This window comes from Vulpes lagopus, chromosome 8, assembly GCF_018345385.1.
Source record: "Vulpes lagopus strain Blue_001 chromosome 8, ASM1834538v1, whole genome shotgun sequence".
Taxonomy (NCBI): Eukaryota; Metazoa; Chordata; class Mammalia; order Carnivora; family Canidae; genus Vulpes; species Vulpes lagopus.
The window spans coordinates 48107568-48129056 of record NC_054831.1 but is presented as its reverse complement, the minus strand read 5'-3'; the positions used below and the strand labels follow the sequence as shown (position 1 = coordinate 48129056).

Sequence of the window (21489 nt, the reverse complement as noted above, 5' to 3'; positions counted from 1 at the left end):
AATTTTTTAGTTTTTAATCTGCATTTGGCATCATTCATCATGGTTGATCTAAATCAGCTCTAAAGTATTTTACTTAAGAGATTGTTATTAATCCTCAGTTATTTGGCATTTTGAAATGTATATAAGATATTTAAGATTTTTTATATCAATTTCATATAAATTATTTAAATCAAAATGTAATGGTATTTGTGCTTATAGAAACATATACTGTACTTTCTCCACTAGATGTCTCCAGAGAAATACAAGTAAATACTGTTAATAAGAAATGCTGCTATTAGCATTACCCAGCTTAAAAATTTCAAAAGCACTCAGTTTGATTAGCGACAATAGATACATTGATTACTTAGTATGAAAGTGAGATTTGTCACTTGATAGTCTTTTAAAGGAAATGAGAGTCTTAATTTAAGAGAGATGGCATACTACCCACATTTACCACAGAAAAACTTCCAAGTGAATCAACATTAAAGAGACATTATAGAATGTTTACTTGGGGGCCAAGTTAGTCATCTCTCTCTAAATATGATTTCATTACCTTTCGTATATTTCATATATTTCCAACGGAAATCTATGGGAGTATGGCTTTGGAGGTACCAATTCTTATAGGCTTTAGTGTGTCAACGACAAATATCTGAGCCTATATATTGCTCTTTGACTTCTTTAAGTCGAGTGTTGACTTTCAATTTTATTTTATATATATTCTACCTCATATTTTAAAGAGGAAAAGAAATCTCAAAACTTAATTTTTAATTTGAATTCCTTTCACTGTTGGCTTTCCCTCGCTCAAAGGAAACAAAGATCATTGGGCCTTTGACAGAACTTGAATTTACAGGGCTGCAAACCCAGGTACCAAAAAATGCTAAGACCCTCACTCGCCAAACACTTGGATGTTGAGACATGCTGGTCCCATGAACTTCAAGGGCTTGTCATGTTTTATAATCAGGTTCTATTATTTATAGTTAACAAATAGGCCAGTAAGAAAGCAAAGTGATACTCAAGAAATGTTTTTAAGATCCCACAGGCAATATGTTAAAAAGCAGGAGTTTAGACATGACTTGGGGCAAATAACTATTCTGGATCATTCAGAACCAAGGAAATGCCTTTTTAAAGAAAATCTACTCTTGGCTTGGGTATCCATGGAGGCTTGTTGAATCCATAGATAATGTCCAATCCTGGGGAGTGCAGGGCATGTTGGTCACATGTTAGTGAGAGTAAGCCTGATATTACAATGACTTCACAGTCACCAGAGGCTACAAGATTTGCTACAAAGATCCACTGGATAATTTGCAAACAGCCCATAAATTAGCATCCTGATAGCTAGAAACAAATGTCTCTGTCTTTCAGACACATTATTTTTCCTTGGCTGCATAATAAGCCATTTCCTTTTCATTAATGACTTACGTTTCCAGGTCAGACTTTACAATCCTGAATGTCAGATTCAATTGCCAAGATTTCAGTCCTCCCCAAAACTGCTAATAAAGTTACGCAGCCAACCCAGGGGCAGCATCCTTTCATGAAGCAGAAGAATAAGGGCCCTGTGTGGAGAGAGAGCGATTGACCCTTCCCGAGTGTTCTGAAGAGAGAATGGTGTCCTTCTTAAGATTTTTTTCTCTTTTCCACATCTTAGACTAGTTTTTCTCCCATTATCTGAACTATTTCCTTCCCTCACCCTACCCTGCACTGTCAGATAGAAACTAGTGTTCAATTATTAGCCTCCTAGAAGCTAGGATCCTGGCGAAAGAGGTTGCTTCGACTTTTTCCCACTCCAAAATGTGATACAATATCACACTTACAGGCTGAGGTTGGCTTTTTCAGTTGCAGTGCTTTCATGTTTTTGTATTTACCCTAAAATTTTCCCTCCCTTGGAATGTTCTCCAACCTCTAAATTTACATGTAGTTTATATGTACAATCTGGGCCTCATTTTCAAGATCCTCCTTGATGGCATTGCTCATCCTGAGTATAAATATTTGCTGAGGGCTAGCATTTGTTGTCTTCCAAAGGGACTTCTACAATTTCCAATATGCTGCTCAGGATGGGTAGATTTAAGACTCTAATATTTGAAACTCTGAAAATATTTAAGAATCTTTTTAGTATATGAGAATATATCATGCTTTTTATAAAAAGTAAACCGCTATTTCTATTCAGAAAGGAGCAAATCCTCTTTTGAAATATGAATGCATATTCATTTTTCCTACTCATCTCATGCAATTACTTACCCATTTAGAACACTGAAGGAATCAAGATGAATGGAAGCCATTATTTCCAATGGTCACAAGGAAAAACTAAGTCAAAATTATTCTTAAAAATAATCAATATATTTTCAATGTACTGCAGGCACTACTAACAAGGTAGGTAACATGACAGGAAGTGATTGATTCTGCCTTTACCCCTGTACTTCATAATCGAGTCTGTTTGTTATCATTGGGACTGTGTTTATTTTTTTTATTTTTATTTTTTTTTAAACTTTAAGGTTTTTTAAAATTTTTATTTATTTATGATAGTCACAGAGAGAGAGAGAGAGAGAGAGGCAGAGACACATAGGCAGAGGGAGAAGCAGGCTCCATGCACCGGGAGCCCGATGTGGGATTCGATCCCGGGTCTCCAGGATCGCGCCCTGGGCCAAAGGCAGGCGCTAAACCACTGCGCCACCCAGGGATCCCCGGGACTGTGTTTAAAGACATCATTTGCCCTCTATACACATTATCCATGTCTATATCTCTTCCTCTCAATACCTCAAACCTTCCTCTCCAATCAAACCCCGTGGGATTAAGCAGATTTCAGCTTCATTGCAGAAAAGCTTATGAATTGCAGTTGTCTAATAGGAAAAGGGTCACATTAATAGCAGTGAGCATCCCAGTAAAGAATGAATGACCATTTATAATGGTGGTGTCAGAGAAATTTCTGTATTATAAGTTTGATTTATCTTTCTATAATTCCAAAATTCCATTATTATGTCTTAGAAGATAAGTAATCTACATTAAATGTCTAATCAGTCTAGAAGACTTTTATATAACTATGTTACCAAGAATATTCTAGCAGCTACTTTACTGTTATTAAGGCATTGTTTTCATAAAAGACAGTCTCTCCATACTACTCAGTAAACAATTACAGACCACCTAACAATTTACACACATAAAAATAATAGAAACTTATGATATAAAGCAAACCAGCACATACAGATGAAGTTAGAATAATTCCAATTAGAGGAATATAAATGTTAGATTAGTCTTCTTCCTGCAAGGGACCAGGAACAGAATCTAATTTACCTTTTATGACCTCTTCTCTCCAATTCTCCTTTTGAATTGCTCTTTCATTTTCTATACCTTATTATCAGGCCCATTTTCAATTCTGAATCATATTTCAGAATATTATCTAATTGTATGCTTTCTTAATAAACTTCTGAAATCGTATTTCAGAATATTATCTAATTGAATGCTTTCTTCATAAACTAGCTGCCAGTTGCAGAATTATTTTAGTGCCTCAAAGCAAAATTCTATAGAAAACTTAATGTAACTCTCCTGATACCTGGAATCATCTCAGGTGTATCCAGCCTCCTGAAAAGCCCTTGCAATTGGAAAACATGGTGAGTCAGTATAAAATTTCTCTATATTGCCACTGGGGAAACAATAGCAATGTGCCATTACAGAAGGAGCACTTTGCAACAAGACATATTGGAATTACACTTTTACTTTAGGACATTTGTAACTTATTTATTCAAAAGACTCATTGTAAGTTATCATTTTAGCTTATTGTTGACATCTGACATTCAGATTTTTTTTATCCAGTGTTCCAAACATTTGATGTGCCATATGTGCCATATGTGGAAGGGTAAGAGCACATATTCTCTTGGATAGGAATCACATAGTGTAACATTAAGAGACTTTGGTTACTTGATAAAAATCAGAAGAAATCTGGTGATGCTCTTGTTTCTTAATGCATATTTAATCTATTACAGCTAGATTAGTAATATTTGTTTCCAATAGGGGCTGCTTTTGTCCAGTGGTTATCAGATATGCTGCCTAAACAAGTTCATCACCATGTGAAATATGTAATAAAAAAACAATAAAGCACAAATGTTTTTCTTTTCTGTTTCATTTCAAGAATTAGGAAAACTTGCCAGAAGTAGATTTATGTTAACTCTTCTTATTCCTTGATATTTGAAAAGAGAAGTGAAATGGGAAGTATCTCTCCAGTTTAGTAGCATTGAAAGAAAACTGTGGTCTCTCAACTTATTTCATCAGCAATTAGAGTTCTTATTTCACATTTTGTACAAGTTTTAAATCTATTCAACATCTGTTTTTAATCAACAGCCATTATTGCCTTATGGTTATCAAACTTATATCTACATTTGTTTTCTGGTGAAAAATAATAACCTTTTAGTTCTGATGTGAACTAAATGTGAGAGATGTGATAAGATCAATGATCTCATTGAGCACAGGGATATGCACTCTGAAAGGGATGGATTACAGAATTTTCCTTAAAACCCAAACAAAGCCATTTTCCATAAACCCCTCCAAGTTACAAAAGAGTAAAACTGAAACACGAACATGCAGAATCATGTTATTAAAGAGGAAAATAAATAATTTAAAAATAAAAATCTTCTTCAGAATGAGATGTAAAGGAGGCTCAATGTGTTCAGTAAACATAACTATGAAAAGTGGATTTTAGCTGCCAACTTGAAGTTGCTGATGTTTTTTGGAGAGAGCTCAGATTCCTAGGTTATACAGTGTTCCCTCCCACGACTCTGACATGTATATAAACTCTGAGCTCTCCAAAGCCCATTGCCAGTTCTCTTCGTGGACTAACTGCAACGGAGAGACAAAAGATGATTCCTTTTTTACCCATATTTTCTCTACTCTTGCTGGTTGTTTTTAACCCTGCAAACGCCAATGGCCATTATGACAAGATCTTGGCTCATAGCCGAATCAGGGGCCGGGATCAGGGGTAAGTCAGTGGTTAGGTTTTATACATCTTTTTTTTCCTTAGCTTATTATATGTCAATGTATGCATAAACTTCCTTAAATATACCAAGGGTTATTTTCTAATTAAAAAGTAGTAAGAAAAAGGAAAAAACATGAGTATTTTGTGATTTGCATATGTGTTTTAAGTTTTAAAAATTACTGTCAAAATAATGTGTATGTAATTGCTTTTTCTGAAGCATTATGTAATTTTAATGTAATTGACAACATTTAACAGGGCATTTCTTTATTATTTCATTTATTTGTATTTTTATTTGCCTTCCAAAAATCTGAAATGAGGTATCAAAATAAAAAATATAAGGTTAGGGCTTTCATTATGTAAACAACTTTGAAGTATCTCACATGATAGGAAAGTTTTCATTAGTTATGTATGAAAATTAAATGAAAAATGTAACTAGTTTTTTTAATATTTTAAAGCATTTAAGAATTTTTTTAAATTCTGCAGTTTGTAAAATTTGCAAGAATAACATATTTCTTGAAATTAATTCAACTACAAGTTAGCATTCTTAAAAAGTTAATAGGCATGATTTAGTAACCTAACCAACCACTTATAATTTTTTTTTGAAATAGTTCTTGGCACTTCTTCCAATGTCTCAGAGGGATTTTCAAAATGCTTAAAAGTTCCTTTGCTTTACAGTGCAAGTAAGACTTCCTATTGCTTTTAGAGAGAAAGACACTTAAAATTCTGGCAGAGGATGTTCTGATCTACTATTTCTAATCAAAGAAAAAGATTTTCCTTTGCGCAGCCATATTATAAGCTAATTTTAGCACTCATTTGCTTCTGTGATTACTTATCTAGAAAATTACAGGATATCATGTCTTTGGACCTAGTAAAACCTGTCTCTTTTGCTCTCTTGATTTCTCATGGTTCCAGAGTCCATTGTTCCAGATTAAAGTCCAAAATGAGCCTATTTTTAGTTTAAAATGGGTCAGTAGATTATCTTACTATTAAAAGTAATAAGAATGAAAACAAAATAAAGTTGAATTTAATGCTGTTTGAATATTCCTACTAAGTTAACTTTTGAAACACCCATGTTTTCCTTTCAAGGATGTATAATTTTCTCTCTCTTTTTCTTTCCAATAGACTTTAGTTTTTCTGATGATTCAGTATGCTTGGATCAAGAAGCAGATTTGTGCAAGACTAGAATCACATCTTTGAAAATTGAGTCCACATGTTAACTTTTTTTTCTGAACCGTCTGACCTGAAGATAGGAAAAATTCATTGTCATTAGGACACTAACTTTCTTTTCTTCCATCTGTCTTCCAGCCCAAATGTCTGTGCTCTTCAACAGATCTTAGGCACCAAAAAGAAATACTTCAGCACTTGTAGGAACTGGTATCAAGGTGCCATCTGTGGAAGGAAAACGTAAGTCTCACCTGTTTTCTTAATGAGCCAGTCCCAAAGACAACACTATGTCTTTCCCAGGACATACACAACATTTTTCTTTGAAAATACCCTCCCAAATTGCAAGCTTTAAAAAAAATGATAATAAATGTGAATAAAGGCATTCTTCCCGCATTTCTCCCTCTGCCTAGTGGTCCCCTCATGAGCCCTGAGTTTATGTGTTACGAAGGTCCAAAGGAAACAAATCTCATGGAGATATATATAGAATCAGTGTGAGACTCTGTCGTTTCTACCTCTGGTTTGGCCCTCATTTTTTGGGCAAGACACTTAACCTTGATGCCTCATTTTTAAAAATGGTTTCCTCATTTTATTTTTTTAAAAAAAGGGTCAGAAGGACAAATTGATCTAAAATATCAGGATTTTTGAAGTACTTATTAATGTTTACCTACAATCATTTGGAAATTATCTGATCTGAATGACTTACTCCCGTTTACCTCAAATTTTTCATCAAAGCTTGAAGGTGGAAAGAACTTAAGCTTCATCTCTTCACTTAATCCAGTTATTCCATCCCAAACTATCAGATCTGCAGGAGTCCACAAAGCTGATAAAGCTCATCATCGTATATATTATTTCAATAGCCAAAAGACAATTACTCTTTACTTAGTTGTATATTTCACTAATTAACCTAAAATCAGAAAATATTTTTTATTACTTTGTAGTAATGTGTATTGGTTTAACCTAAATATTTTATTACTTTGTAGAAATGTGTTTTGGTTTAACCTATCCATAGGAAAATACAATCCTGAGCATATAAAAGTTGAGAATTACTCATGTAGTCCAAGTTCTTCATTTTAAAGTAAAGGAGCGGAGTCATAGAATAAGTTACTATCTCTATCAAAAAGATTAGAGATACCATTCCTGATCAAGAAAATAGTGCTTCCCATCAATTTGGACTCCACCCTCAATGAAAGGTGCCTTGAGAACCAAGCATCTGAATGAAAACCTGTTTACTACATCATCATCAAACTTCAGTTACTCTAAATAAGTGGAAGGATTGAGGGATTGTTAAAAACTTATACCTAATTTAAAAATGTTGGAACAAATACTAAACATAGCACCACTTAACTTCTCAAAGCCTTTGTTTCTTTACCTGCAAAATGTGGATTTTATACTTACAGAATTTCTGGGGGGTAGACTGATTTGATGAATGTGGAATTGCTCAGTAACTTACAATATCAATTGTCCTTAAATTTAAAGTACTTAAACAAATGGATATATGTGGGTGGGAAAAGGAGTTGTGACCGGATGCCTATCTAAAATGCACAAGATTATCTTTATTTCCAGACAAACATCATGTATTCAATGCATATAACCTTAGCTGGACTTCCCCATGGTTGCTAGGTCTAGCACATCACAGAACTTTGCTGCCTATTCCTGTTATTTGCTTAATAGAGTTTCGGCTGATGTTACTATTTGGCCTGGACCTGATTCCCATTAGTCAGCAGACATCTGCTAGACTTGTGAGTCATTCACACAATTACAGTGTAAGTCAGTGGCTGCAATGATCTTGGCCATGATGCAGGCTGGACCCCAGTTGGGAACTCTAAGGCCCTCGATTCTCCCCGCTTTGTTCCTCATATCCATGGTTACATGAGATATATTTGGAAGGCATACCAACTAAGGACCTGCTGTCTGAAATATTCAGGGGATAGCTTTATTACATTCTTCCTGGGAGTTAGGAAAGTATGATATAATCTCACTTTTTTCTTTTTTGATATAATCTCACTTTAACCATCTAAATATATTAGAGATGATGCCAAGGCTTGTACAAAGGTGATGTCAACATTCTTTCTTGTTCTCCATTAAAAAAAAATCCTGCTTTGAAGCCTGGCTTTTTACCAGGAACCTAACAGTCTCGCCTTTGTTTAATTAGCTTATTTCCTCCAAGTAGCTTCATTTTCACAAACACATTTACTTCTGTGCTCTGAAATAAATGTAAATGCTAGCTGTGAGTTTCAAATAATCAAATAAATCAATAACATTGACATGAGGAATGCCTGTTTTGCCATCTGCTTGCAGCTGCTAAAATTTCCAGAGACATCTTTAGGACTTTTTTTTTTTCAGTTGACAGAAATGTTTGCCCTTTGGTTGAACAGTTGCTTTGCAGATTTGAAGGAAGAAATTGAGCAGGTCTAATGATAAAAATGAATCTCCTAAGTTTAAGATACTTTCCACAACTTATATTGGCCAAATAATATAGTATTTTGTAGACTTCCTTTCAACTGGCATTTTCATGAGATTTTAGATAACTATTCAGAATATGAAGATAAATGTTCCATCTGGTGCACTAATTGTCTACTAATTGGCTAATCCTTGGGGCATATTAGCATGTATTGCAAAAATTTTTGTTACATTAACAATTTTCTATTCACTATTTTACTTCCAGTTAGTATGATCAATATTGAACCAATACGTATGTATTTCACTTTTTAATTGTTTATAATATATGCTAAAGCTAACACGTAAGCAATTCTGAATCAGTCCTTTGGCATCAAAATATTCAAATTTATTTCTATGGGAATCTAAGTAAATAAATTGTTTCAGGGGCCATTTTAGGATTTGCATAAAGCTCCCATATAATTTCCATATGTTTCTTATAACAATTATTTTTGAAACTATTTTAAAATTGAAGAACCATTTGAAGTTGACATTTCCCAATTCATTTTGTTGATATCGTTTTTATCTATCAACCATCTTTAGTCAAATTTCCATGCCAGACACTTTTTTCTCATTCATCTTTCATATTTTACTGAATATGCATAAATAATGTTACATTGTACTTTTTAAATTAACACCAAGAAAATAGAGAAATAGGAATCTAAGAGCACAAACAAGACCACAAATCATGGATAATCCATTAACGGACCTGGCTTTAATTTGAAAAGCTTATTTACTTTTTAAACTATAGAAGACTTTTCTATAATTATATAGAAATTTCTATAATTTCTATAATTTTGATATAATTATATACAATATATATTAATATCATTAATAATTATACTTTTAAAAATTTTGTTTTTATTGTAATTTTTATCATGCTAAGAGAACATTATTTATTCTTATAGTGATCTTTTTCTTAAATATCCAAATTCTTTCAGTCATTCATACTTTTTGAGTACAATTAACACAACTAGAAAAAAAAACAGAAATAAATAATATCTGAACTAGTCAATGCGTGTTTAATTGCTAAATACAGGATAATCAGTCTATAAGTAGTTATCTTAAACTGCATGACATAAAATTTATTAATTAAAAACTACAAAATAGTCTTATTTCCTCTTTACTTATAATATTGCCCTACTTACAATTTTTGTTTTGTACATTCACCTTCATATTTCTATTGAGAGGAAACAGAGCATTATATAAAATTTTGATAAACAATATTAGCCTTACTAGATTTTGAAGAAGTCCAAAAAATGTCAAATGAAATTTGATAAAATGAAGATCAGAATTATATTTTTAATAAAGTAAGAAATAAAAGCAATTACATAGATGATTTCAGGTTACTATTTTCCCACAAAATATAGTAATTTAACAAAGTTATTTTGGGTATGTCATTGTTTGCTGAATTTTCTGGTTTGTTACCTTAATTATGCCTTTATATAACTTAATGCACTTTGTTAGCTTTGAACAAAATAGCATTTTCTTGAATACTGAAGAAGATTTTTAAAGATTGTATTTAATATGATCAAACTAATAACTCTACTGGCAATTCAAACCTAAAATGTTATTTTAATTAGCAGTGAAATAGCTCTTATTGATTGGAATGGGTTAACATATTTACTGATGTTTCTAGTTTCTAATAACCTTATACTAACTAATATTTCTAACCACTTATAGTCTAGAAATGATATCCAAAGCATCATTTTATTTGAGACTCACAACTAGCCTCTGAGTAGATATTATAGCTGCGACTGCCATATTAAATAGGTGAAGAAACAGACTCAAATTTGCTAAATTTCTTGCTCAAGGTCACACATCTACCAAGGACAGAACTGGGAACCAGAACTCATTCTTCTGCCTTAAGATCCTGTAACTTTTCTACAATGTCATGACTGTATATACAGAAATCAAACTAATATAAGTAACTTGGTAATGGGGAAAAATAACCCAATTTTAGAATTTCATAAATCATGGCAACAAGTGGTATATTTTTGCTAAGATTATGTATAAATGAATTCTATGTAGTTCCCAATTTTAATCTTAATTTTTTTCTGATATACAGGACTGTGTTATATGAATGTTGCCCTGGTTATATGAGAATGGAAGGAATGAAAGGCTGTCCAGCAGGTAAAATTTTAATTACAGAAATAAATGAGGAACTAGTCTTATGTGAGAGAAAAGATTTGAGGTAGCTCAGCTTGTAGAGAAGCCAAACGTGTGTGTGTGTATGGGTGTGTGTATTTAGCACTGTGATAAATCCTAAGATATACTGCCATCTTTGTGTGAATCATGAAGTTGTCATGGTGATAAAGTATTAAAACATACTTCTCATGCACTGAACATTGTACCATACAACAGAAGCTTGATTGTAAATTTAAATTAGTTCAACTTTCCTTCAAGAATGAAAATCCTCTCTACAAAATCCCTGTCTTTGAATTTGTCTAGAAACATGGAACGGACTAGTTGGGAAGGCATAATCTTCTGTAATTGAACAGCTCTAATTTTATAACATCCCTCATATTGAAAATTGGTTTCTAAAATTGCCAACTAAAGGAAAAATAGTTAATCTATTTCCTCTTTGAACTACCTGTTCAAATATTCAACACCAACCATCATATACATCCTCTGGCTACCCTCTTTTCCTCACCAGATTTCTTACCCTCTTTTCCTCAACGGATATCTAATATAACATAAACTTTAGAGCCCTCACCACTTTGGACAGCAATGCATAAAAAGCATCTAATCCAGGCATCTTCTTTCTGAATGTGATCCTATTTTTTAATATTCAATAATTTTTAGTATTTTTTATTGGAGATCGATTTGCCAACATATAGCATAACACCCAGTGGTCACCCCATCAAGTGCCCACCTCAGTGCCCATCACCCAGTCACCCCATCCCCCTGCCCGCCTCCCTTTCCACTACCCCTTGTTCATTTCCCAGAGTTAGGAGTCTCTCATGTTCTGTCACCCTCACTGATATTTCCCACTCATTTTCTCTCCTTTCCTCTTTATTCCCTTTCATTATTTGTTATATTCCCCAAATGAATGAAACCATATAATGTTTTTCCTTCTCCGATTGACTTCATTCAGCATAATACCCTCCAGTTCTATCCACATCAAAGTAAATGGGGGGTATTTGTCGTTTCTAATGGCTGAGTAATATTCCATTGTATATATAGACCACAGCTTCTTTATCCATTCGTCTTTTGATGGACACCGAGGCTCCTTCTACAGTTTGGCTATTGTGGACATTGCTGCTAGAAACATCGGGGTGCAGGTGACCCCGTGTTTCACTGCATCTGTATCTTTGGGGTAAATACCCAGCAGTGCAGTTGCTGGGTCATAGGGCAGGTCTATTTTTAACTGTTTGAGGAACCTGCACGCAGTTTTCCAGAGTGGCTGCACCAGTTCACATTCCCACCAACAGTGCAAGAGGTTCCTCCTTTCTCCACATCCTCTCCAACATTTGTTGTTTCCTGTCTGTTAATTTTCCCCATTCTCACTGGTGTGAGGTGGGATCTCATTGTGGTTTTGACTTGTATTTCCCTGAATGCCAGTGATGCAGAGCATGTTCTCATGTGTTTGTTGGCCATGTCTATGTCTTCCTCTGTGAAATGTCTGTTCATGTCTTTTGCCCATTTCATGATTGGATTGTTTGTTTCTTTGCTGTTGAGTTTAATAAGTTCTTTATAGACCTTGGATACTAGCCCTTTATATGATATGTCATTTGCAAGTATCTTCTCCCATTCTGGAGGCTGTATTTTAGTTTTGTTGACTTTTGCTGTGCAAAAGTTTCTTATCTTGATGAAGTCCCCATAGTTCATTATTGCTTTTGTTTCTCTTGCCTTCATGGATGTATCTTGCAAGAAGTTACTGTGGCAAAGTTCAAAAAGGGTGTTGCTTGTGTTCTCCTCTAGGATTTTGATGGAATCTTGTCTCACATTTAGATCTTTCATCCATTTTGAGTTTATTTTTGTGTATGGTGAAAGAGAGTGGTCTAGTTTCATTCTTCTGCATGTGGATGTCCAATTTTCCCAGCACCATTTATTGAAGAGACTGTCTTTCTTCCAGTGGATAGTCTTTCCTCCTTTGTCGAATATTAGTTGACCATAGAGTTGAGGGTCCACTTCTGGATTCTCTATTTTCTTCCATTGATCTATGTGTCTGTTTTTGTGCCAGTACCACACTGTCTTGATGACCACAGCTTGTAGTACAACCTGAAATCTGACATTGTGATGCCCCCAGCTATAGTTTTCTTTTTTAAAATTCCCCTGGCTATTTGGGGTCTTTTCTGATTCCATTCAAATCTTAAGATGATTTGTTCCAACTCTCTGAAAAAAGTCCATGGTATTTTGATAGGGATTGCATTAAATGTGTAAATTGCCCTGGGTAGCATTGACATTTTCACAATATTAATTCTTCCAATCCATGAGCATGGAATAGTTTTCCATCTCTTTGTGTCTTCCTCAATTTCTTTCAGAGGTGTTCTATAGTTTTTAGGGTGTAGATCCTTTACCTCTTTGGTTAGGTTTATTCCTAGGTACCTTCTGCTTTTGGGTGAAATTATAAATGAGATTGACCCCTTAATTTCTCTTTCTTCAGTCTCATTGTTAGTGTATAGAAATGCCATTGATTTCTGGGCATTGATTTTGTTTTATTTTTTTATTTTTTTATATTTTATTTTATTTTTTTTTAATTTATGATAGTCACAGAGAGAGAGAGAGAGAGAGGCAGAGACACAGACGGAGGGAGAAGCAGGCTCCATGCACCGGGAGCCTGATGTGGGATTCGATCCCGGGTCTCCAGGATTGCGCCCTGGGCCAAAGGCAGGCACCAAACCGCTGCGCCACCCAGGGATCCCTGGGCATTGATTTTGTATCCTGCCACGCTACCAAATTGCTGTATGAGTTCTAGCAATCTTGGGGAGGAGACTTTTGGGTTTTCTATGTAGAGTATCATGTCATCAGCAAAGAGGGAGAGTTTGACTTCTTCTTTGCCAATTTGAATGCCTTTAATGTCTTTTTGTTGTCTGATTGCTGAGGCGAGGACTTCTAATACTATGTTGAATAGCAGTGGTGAGAGTGGACATCCCTATCGTGTTCCTGATCTTAGGGGAAAGGCTCTCAGTGGTTCCCCATAGAGAATGATATTTGCTGTGGGCTTTTCGTAGATGGCTTTTAAGATGCTGAGGAATGTTCCCTCTATCCCTACACTCTGAAGAGTTTTGATCAGGAATGGATACTATATTGTGTCCAATGCTTTCTCTCCATCTATTGAGAGGATCATATGGTTCTTGTTTTTTCTCTTGTTGATATACTCTATCACGTTGATTGCTTTACGAGTGTTGAACCAGCCTTGCATCCTGGGGATAAATCCCACTTGGTCATGGTGAATAATTTCTTAATGTATTGTTGGATCCTCTTGGCAAGTATCTTGAGAATTTTTGTATCTGTGTTCTTCAGGGATATTAGCTTATACTTCTTATTTTTGGTGGGGTCTTTGTCTGGTTTTGAAATTAAAGTGATGCTGGCCTCATAAAACAAGTTTGGAAGTATTCCATCCGTTTCTATCTTTTGGAACAGCTTTAGCAGAATAGGTATTGTTTCTTCTTTAAACATTTGATAGAATTCCCCTGGGAAGCCATCTGGCCCTGGACTTTTGTGTCTTGGGAAGTTTTTGATGACTGCTTCAATTTTCTCCCTGGTTATTAGCCTGTTCAGGTTTTCTATTTCTTTCTGTACCAGTTTTGGTAGTTTCTGGTTTTCCAGAAATGTGTCAATTTCTTCTAGATTGCCAATTTATTGGCATATAGCGCTCATAATATGTTTTTAAAATCGTTTGTATTTCCTTGGTATTGGTCTGATTTCTCCTTTTTCATTTGTGAGTTTATTAATTTGCATCTTTTCTCTTTTCTTTTTAATAGGGCTGGGTAATGGTTTATCTATCTTATTAATTCTTTCAAAGAACCAACTCCTGGTTTTGTTGTTCTGTTCTACAGTTCTTCTGGTCCTATTTCATTGAGTTCTGCTCGAATATTTATTAACTCTCTTCTGCTTGGTGTAGGTTTTATTTGCTGTTCTTTATCCAGTTCCTTTAGGTGCAAGGTTAGCTTCTGTATTTGAGTTATTTCCAATTTTTTGAGGGATGCTTGTATTGTGATGTATTTCCCTCTTAGGACTGCCTTTGCTGTACCCCAAAGATTTTGAATGGTTGTATCTTCATTCTCATTAGTTTCCACAAACATTTTAAATTCTTCTCTAATTTCCCGGTTGCCCCATTCATCTTTTAGCAGGAGGCTCTTTAACCTCCACGTGTTTGAATTTTTCCAAATTTCTTCTTGTGATTGAGTTCAAGTTTCAAAGCATTATGGTCTGAAAATATGCATGGGACAATCCCAATCTTTTGGTATCGGTTGAGGCCTGATTTGTGACCCAGTATGTGGTCTATTCTGCAGAAAGTTCCATGTGCAATTGAGAAAAATGTATTTGGATGTAAAGTTTTGTAAATATCTGTGAAATCCATCTGGTCCTGGGTATCATTTAAAGCTCTCGTTTCTTTGGAGATGTTGTGCTTAGAAAATCTGTCATTTGCAGAAAGCACTGTGTTGAAGTCTCCCAGCATTAGTGTATTTATTATCTAAGTATGTCTTTACTTTGGTTATTAATTGATTGATATCCTTGGCAGTTCCCACATTTGGTGCATAAATATTCATGATTGTTAGGTCCTCTTGTTGGATAGATCCTTTAAGTATGATATAGTGTCCCTCTTCATCTCTTACTACAGTCTTTGGGATAAACTTTAATTTATCTGATATGATGATTCCTACCCCAGCTTTCTTTTGAGGACCATTTGAATGGTAAATGGTTTTCCAACCTTTTATTTTCAGGCTGTAGGTGTCCTTAGGTCTAAAATGAGTCTCTTGTAGACAGCAAATAGTTGGGTCTTGCTTTTTTATCCAGTCTGAAACCCTGCATCTTTTGATGGGATCATTTAGCCCATTCACGTTCAGAGTTACTATTGAAAGGAGAAAAAATGAGTGGGAAATATCAGAAAGGGAGACAGAACATGAAAGACTCCTAACTCTGGGAAATGAGCTAGGGGTGGTGGAAGGGGAGGTGGCCGGGGTGGTGGCGGTGACTGGGTGACGAGCACTGAGATGGGCACTTGACAGGATGAGCACTGGGTGTTATTCTATACGTTGGCAAATTGAACACCAATAAAAATAAATTTATAAAAAAAAGGACATAAGAAAAAGAAAGATATGAATTTAGTGTCATCATGATACCTATTCAGTCCGTTTTTGTGGCTTATTTCTTTGCGCTTCCTTTTTCTTTTACAGAGTCCCCTTTAATACTTCCTGCAGAGCTGGTTTGGTGGTCACATATTCTTTCAGTTCCTGCCTGTCTTAGAAGCTCTTTATCTCTCCTTCCATTCTGAATGAGAGCCTTGCTGGATAAAGTATTCTTGGTTGCACTTTCTTCTCATTTAGGACCTGAATATATCCTGCCAGCCCTTCCTGGCCTGCCAGGTTTTTGTGGAAAGGTCTGCTGTGAATCTAATATTTCTCCCCATATAAGTTAGGGATCTCTTTTCTCTTTCTGCTTTAAGGATCTTCTCTTTATCTTTGGAATTTGCAAGTTTCACTATTAAATTTCAAGGGCTTGAACCATTTTTATTGATATTAGCGGGGGGGGGGGGCTCTCTATCTCCTGGATTTTAATGCCTGTTTCCCTCCCCAAATTAGGGAAGTTCTCAGCTATGATTTGTTCAAATATGCTTTTCTGGCCCTCTATCCTCTCGTCACCTTCTGGAACCCCAATTACATGTTAACTTTTCCTTCTGAGGCTGTCATTTATTTCCCTTAATCTTTCCTCATGGTCTTTTTATTGTTTTTCTCTTTTTTCCTCAGTTTCCTTCCTTGCCATCAACTTGTCTTCTATGTCACTCACTGGTTCTTCTACCTCATTAACCCTCATCTTTAGGACCTCCAGTTTGGATTGCATCTCATTTAATTGATTTTTAAATTTCACCTGATTAGATCTAAATTCTGGAGTCATGAAGTCTCTTAATTCCTTTATGTGCTTTTCCAGAGCCACAAGTAGCTTTATAATTGTGCTTCTGAATTGGCTTTCTGACATTGAATTGTAATCTGTACAAATTCTGTAACTCTGTGGCAGAGAGTACTGTTTCTTATTCTTTCTTTAGTGGTGAGTTCTTCCTTCTAGTCATTTTGCTCAGTGCAGAGTGGCTGTATGAGCGGGCTGCATCAAGAATATCAACCACGACCTAAGTACATTTCACCCTAGATGATTCTGCCAAGGTCAGAGACCAGTAATTGAAAACAAAGATCAAAACAAATAAAACAGGACCACTTAAGTGAAAAATTTTAAAACTTAGTAGTAAAAAATAAAAGGCCAGGAATCCTAAAGAGAAAGAGTGGGGGGGGGGGGGAAGAAACAGAAAAAAAGGAGAAGAAAAAAATAGGGGGGACTGGGAGATGGTGGTGGTGAAGAAGTTGTAGTGTAGGGAGAATGTAGTCTACCTGAGGGGTTCTAGAGGGTGATCCTCTTGTTTCTGGGTATATTAAGTTCTGTATGTTAGAAGATGCTCAGTTCCAAATTTATATAAACCAGGAATACTTGTAGAAGGCCCCAACATTGACCACCAAAACCTAAATGAGATAAAAGAGGAGGGCAGATGGGAATGGGAATTTCACAGAATGAACCAGCATGGTATACCACTTGGTTCTGGGTGCTGGTCATGTTTTAGAAGGTATTAACTTCTGCCATTGTAGAACAAAATGAGGCAGAGAAAAGAAAAAACAAAACAAAACAAAACAAAAAACATACCTTGTATATCTCCCAAAATTAAGTTGAGTATTTCGAAGGGAATCTAGAAGTGGAAAATATATCTAGGACTTGTAATTGTAGAAATATAAAAGTCAATAAGGAAGAATTCTAAAAATGTAGAAGTGGTAAAATGTAGTTAAGGTGGGAAAAGAGAAAAAAAGGGAAATTTACTGTCTGATATAAAAACGAGTTGTACTGGAAAAAGGAAGAAGAAGAAGAAGAAGAAGAAGAAGAAGAAGAAGAAGAAGAAGAAGAAGAAGAAGAAGAAGAAGAAGAAGAAGAAGAAGAAAAAGGAAGGGTATCCTCTGGTTCTATATAGTGTAAATCCCTCAACTTCCCCTGGAACATTCTAGCGCCACTCTGCCAAGAACTTGCTCTTCCCCTGTCCCTCCAGCTGGTCTTCTGGGGGAGGGGCCTGCTGTGCTGAGTCTGAGGTATGTGCCCCTGGGGGAGCTGCCCGGCACCCTGCCAGGTGCATGACTCAGTGGGAGCTGTTTATCCTGTGAGGCCCCAGTTCTCTGGTGGCCCCGCCTCCTCCAGGGACACGTTGACACCAGGAGGAACACCACCACTGGCGGCCGCCAGCTCTCCAGCCCTGGAGTCAGCTCCTGCAGTAACTACCCCAGCTCCCAATCCGCACTGGCCTAGGTGCTCCCGGGGTGGGGGTGGGGTAGGTTCGGGGCTCTGATCTGCACAGCTCAGGGGGCGCCCTGTGGAGCGAGTGTCCTCGCTGTGCTGTGCCCTCCCCGCTTCCGTCTGTCCCAAGGGAGCACAGGATCCTGGGCTGTGTCCCTGGGGCCGTGCAGCCCTCTCTATGCAGAGCCGCCTGAGCTGCTCCCGGGCCCTCCGGCCACTCCAGCCCTTTACTGAGCTCCGCCCGCAGGGTGGGGGGCACTCCCCTGGGGCGAGCCTCCTGTTAGTGACCCCAGAACCTGGGGGCCCCACTGCCCGTCCTTTGGTTCTGCCCAAGTTCACTGCTGAGCGCCTTTCCCTGGGAAGAATCTGGTGCAGATTTTTAAAGCTCCTGCTTCTCCGGGGCGGGGCTCTCCTGTCCCAGGGGCTTTCACCCCCGCCTTAGCCCGACTCCTCGGGGGGCGCTCCCCCACTGGATTCTTTTTTTTTTTCTCCCCCGCCTTCCTACCTTGTTAGAAGCGAAAACCCTTCTCTCTGTAGCGTTCCAGCGGTTCTATCTTTAAATCTCAGGTCGAATTCATAGATTTTCAGGATGATTTGAAAGTTATCTAGGTAAGTTGGTGGGGCCGGGTGACTTGGGGACCCTACTCCTCTGCCATCTCGCCCTGCCCCCTCTGAATGTGATCCTAGACTGGTGTCTGCATTCTGTATGGGTTCTAAGAGTTGAGAGAATAAAATCATGACAAATACTTCACTTTGGGGGGCTCCTGAACTTTAGTTAATGTCATTGGGAACCATGTCCTATCATTAACTCATAATGAATTTATGATCAATTAAAATTAATTACAGGTCTTTCAAGTCAGGCCTTTCTCTAGGATTTATTTTTTCAACTTCGGTGTAAAGACATACATGGAGTTAGCTTTAACTTGTTAATTTTGACGTATTTTCCTCATCTTTTAGGGGTCTTTTAAAATCGTGATTTTATCATGTAATTTATTAATTGTGTCACCTAGTCTTTATATATTCAGAAATGTAATAACCATTTCTCCTATACTATTATCCAAATTATATGAACCTTCAAATAAGATAAGGTAAAAAATGAATAAATTAGTTGCATCAATTTTCAGGTTGACATTCATATATTAATATTTCTTCTAAAGTTCAGGAAAAATATTCTGGAATCATTAGATACTTCCATCTATTTCCTTCCTGAAATCATGCTGAGAAGGTCTACATATTTCTTTTAGAAATCTATAAAAATTAATACTCCAATACCTAACAATATTATACCATATAGGAGTTTAAGGCAACATGAAAGAAAGTATTACCTTTGCCATTTTCAGTGAGTAGTGAAGAACATCTTTTTATTTTTCCAGTGAATCAGAACTATTTATTGATAATTATAATTGATTATTATTGACATAGCAGGAGTCACACCTACATACACTGAATGTTAACCCAGGATGATAATTAAAAATTCATTTTCCCTCCACACAAAGGATTTATGACAAAATAGTTTTCAAAGGTTATTCGCACTCAAAAGACAACTTCTTCATAAAATTGATAATTCATAGAATTATATTGTTAAAATTATCCATTGAATATATTGAGGAGCTTAGTATAAAGTTTAAATGATAGTGAAATAATATTCTTGAAATATTATTCTAAGTAAATCTTCATTTCTTGATTATTTCAGTTTTGCCTATTGACCATGTTTATGGTACTCTGGGCATTGTGGGAGCCACCACAACACAGCGCTATTCTGATGTCTCAAGACTGAGAGAAGAGATTGAAGGAAAGGGATCATTCACTTACTTTGCACCGAGTAATGAGGCTTGGGACAACCTGGATTCTGTAATTCATTATGCTTATTAATATATTTATTTTATCAGTATTCATTTTAATTGGTTTATTAACTTGGAAGTTAATAGAAATTTTAGATCTTTTCATTATACATGTATTAGGATACATAAAAGAATGAGCTATTAAGTGTAAGGATTAAAGCATTTTAATACATCCATAAATGGAATAACTCTCCAGCAAGTTCATAGACTAATTAAAAAAGGCAAACAGAGTGGACTGAACTGGTATTTATCATTATTCTATTTTACTCCTTTCCTTTTTTTGATTTGGAAGAAATATATTAAATTTTAGATGACATATCTAATAGAAAGGTAAGTTAAGAAGCCTAGTGGAATTTACATTTTATTATAAGGCATATTATAGAGATGTAATTAATTATTTTTAATTATATGTAAACATATTTGGCTGCTTAGATATTGACATATTTATAAATGTCTATGGATATTTAAATGAAGTATTATAAACAATGCATTTGATTTCCAGACATTTTGTACATAGTGTGGTTTATAGTGTATGTGCTGCTAAAGCGAGCACATAGTCTGGTTTATAATACAACTAAATTTCCAATCTGTAAAACTGGTATATAAATATATTCCTACTTTCTACTTGATATGAAGGTGAATTGATAATTACTACTAGAGTCAAGTACTACTTAGTAAAACTTAGGCAGATTCCTTTAGATATTATCTTGCTACATTAACTGTGTGGCTAATTGCTTGCTTTACAGAACTCTGCTGCTTGCTTTGACTGTTTCTGGTTTCTTTTTCTGACTCCTCTTCTTTCTTCATTTAGAATGGGTCTTATTAAAGTCTCTTCTAGGAATTAGACTCTGCTCTTTATAAATACTTTTTAAAAAAGATTTTATTTATTTGAGAGAGAGAGAGAGCGCGCGCACAAGCAGTGGGGAGGGGTAGAGGGAGAAGGAGTCCAATACCAGGCTCCATCCCAGGACCCTGGGATCATGACCTGAGCCCAAGACAGACTCTTAACTGACTGAGCCACCTGGACCTCCTTTATATACACTTCTAATGGCTCAGCTATCACTTCAGTCATATAACCATGAAATCTGTTTCTCTAGTTGTTCTCCTTGGGACCTCAGGGGAGTAATATTTCTCCTTAGATACACCACTGCATCTTTAAACAAAAAGTTATCTAAAACATATGCCATTTTATTTCTCCCCACAAACAATTGCTTTTCTGCTGCTTTTTTTCCCATAACTGGCAGTACCCATCTTAAGTGTTTAGACTTGAACATTGTGAGTCATTCTACTTCTGCTGTCTCTAATTCTTTCAAACTATTATTAGTCATCCATGTCTCATGTTTCATCCTCCTGACTAATGCCCTCACCTTTGCTATGCATTATCACCAGATTAACCTTCCCAAAGCCCAGTCTAATCATTATATTCCAATGCCATAAAATCATCAGTGGCTCCTTGTTGTCAGTTTAATTTGTGCTTTATGCAGGCATTAAAGTCTTCCACATTATCATCCCATATTATCATCTTTGCTAAAATCCTTTCTTAATATTATCTAACAAACATTAAAGTATGGGCTAACCAAACTGAACAACATCTGCTCTTCCAACATTCCCCCTGTG

At 35.9% G+C, this 21489-nt stretch overlaps 1 protein-coding gene across 4 annotated transcripts in view; it reads left to right on the top strand.

The window, feature by feature from the left end:
• Positions 1-4780: 4780 nt before the first annotated feature.
• POSTN (periostin) overlaps positions 4781-21489 on the top strand; it is a 42188-nt gene continuing 25479 nt past the window's right edge. For all 4 annotated transcript variants that reach the window (XM_041766349.1, XM_041766348.1, XM_041766351.1 and 1 more), the window contains exons 1-4: positions 4781-4942; positions 6245-6343; positions 10608-10672; positions 19725-19882. In XM_041766349.1, the coding sequence (XP_041622283.1) occupies positions 4824-4942; positions 6245-6343; positions 10608-10672; positions 19725-19882 (441 nt within the window). In that variant the 5' untranslated portion in view covers positions 4781-4823. The remainder of the gene's footprint in view (positions 4943-6244; positions 6344-10607; positions 10673-19724; positions 19883-21489) is intronic.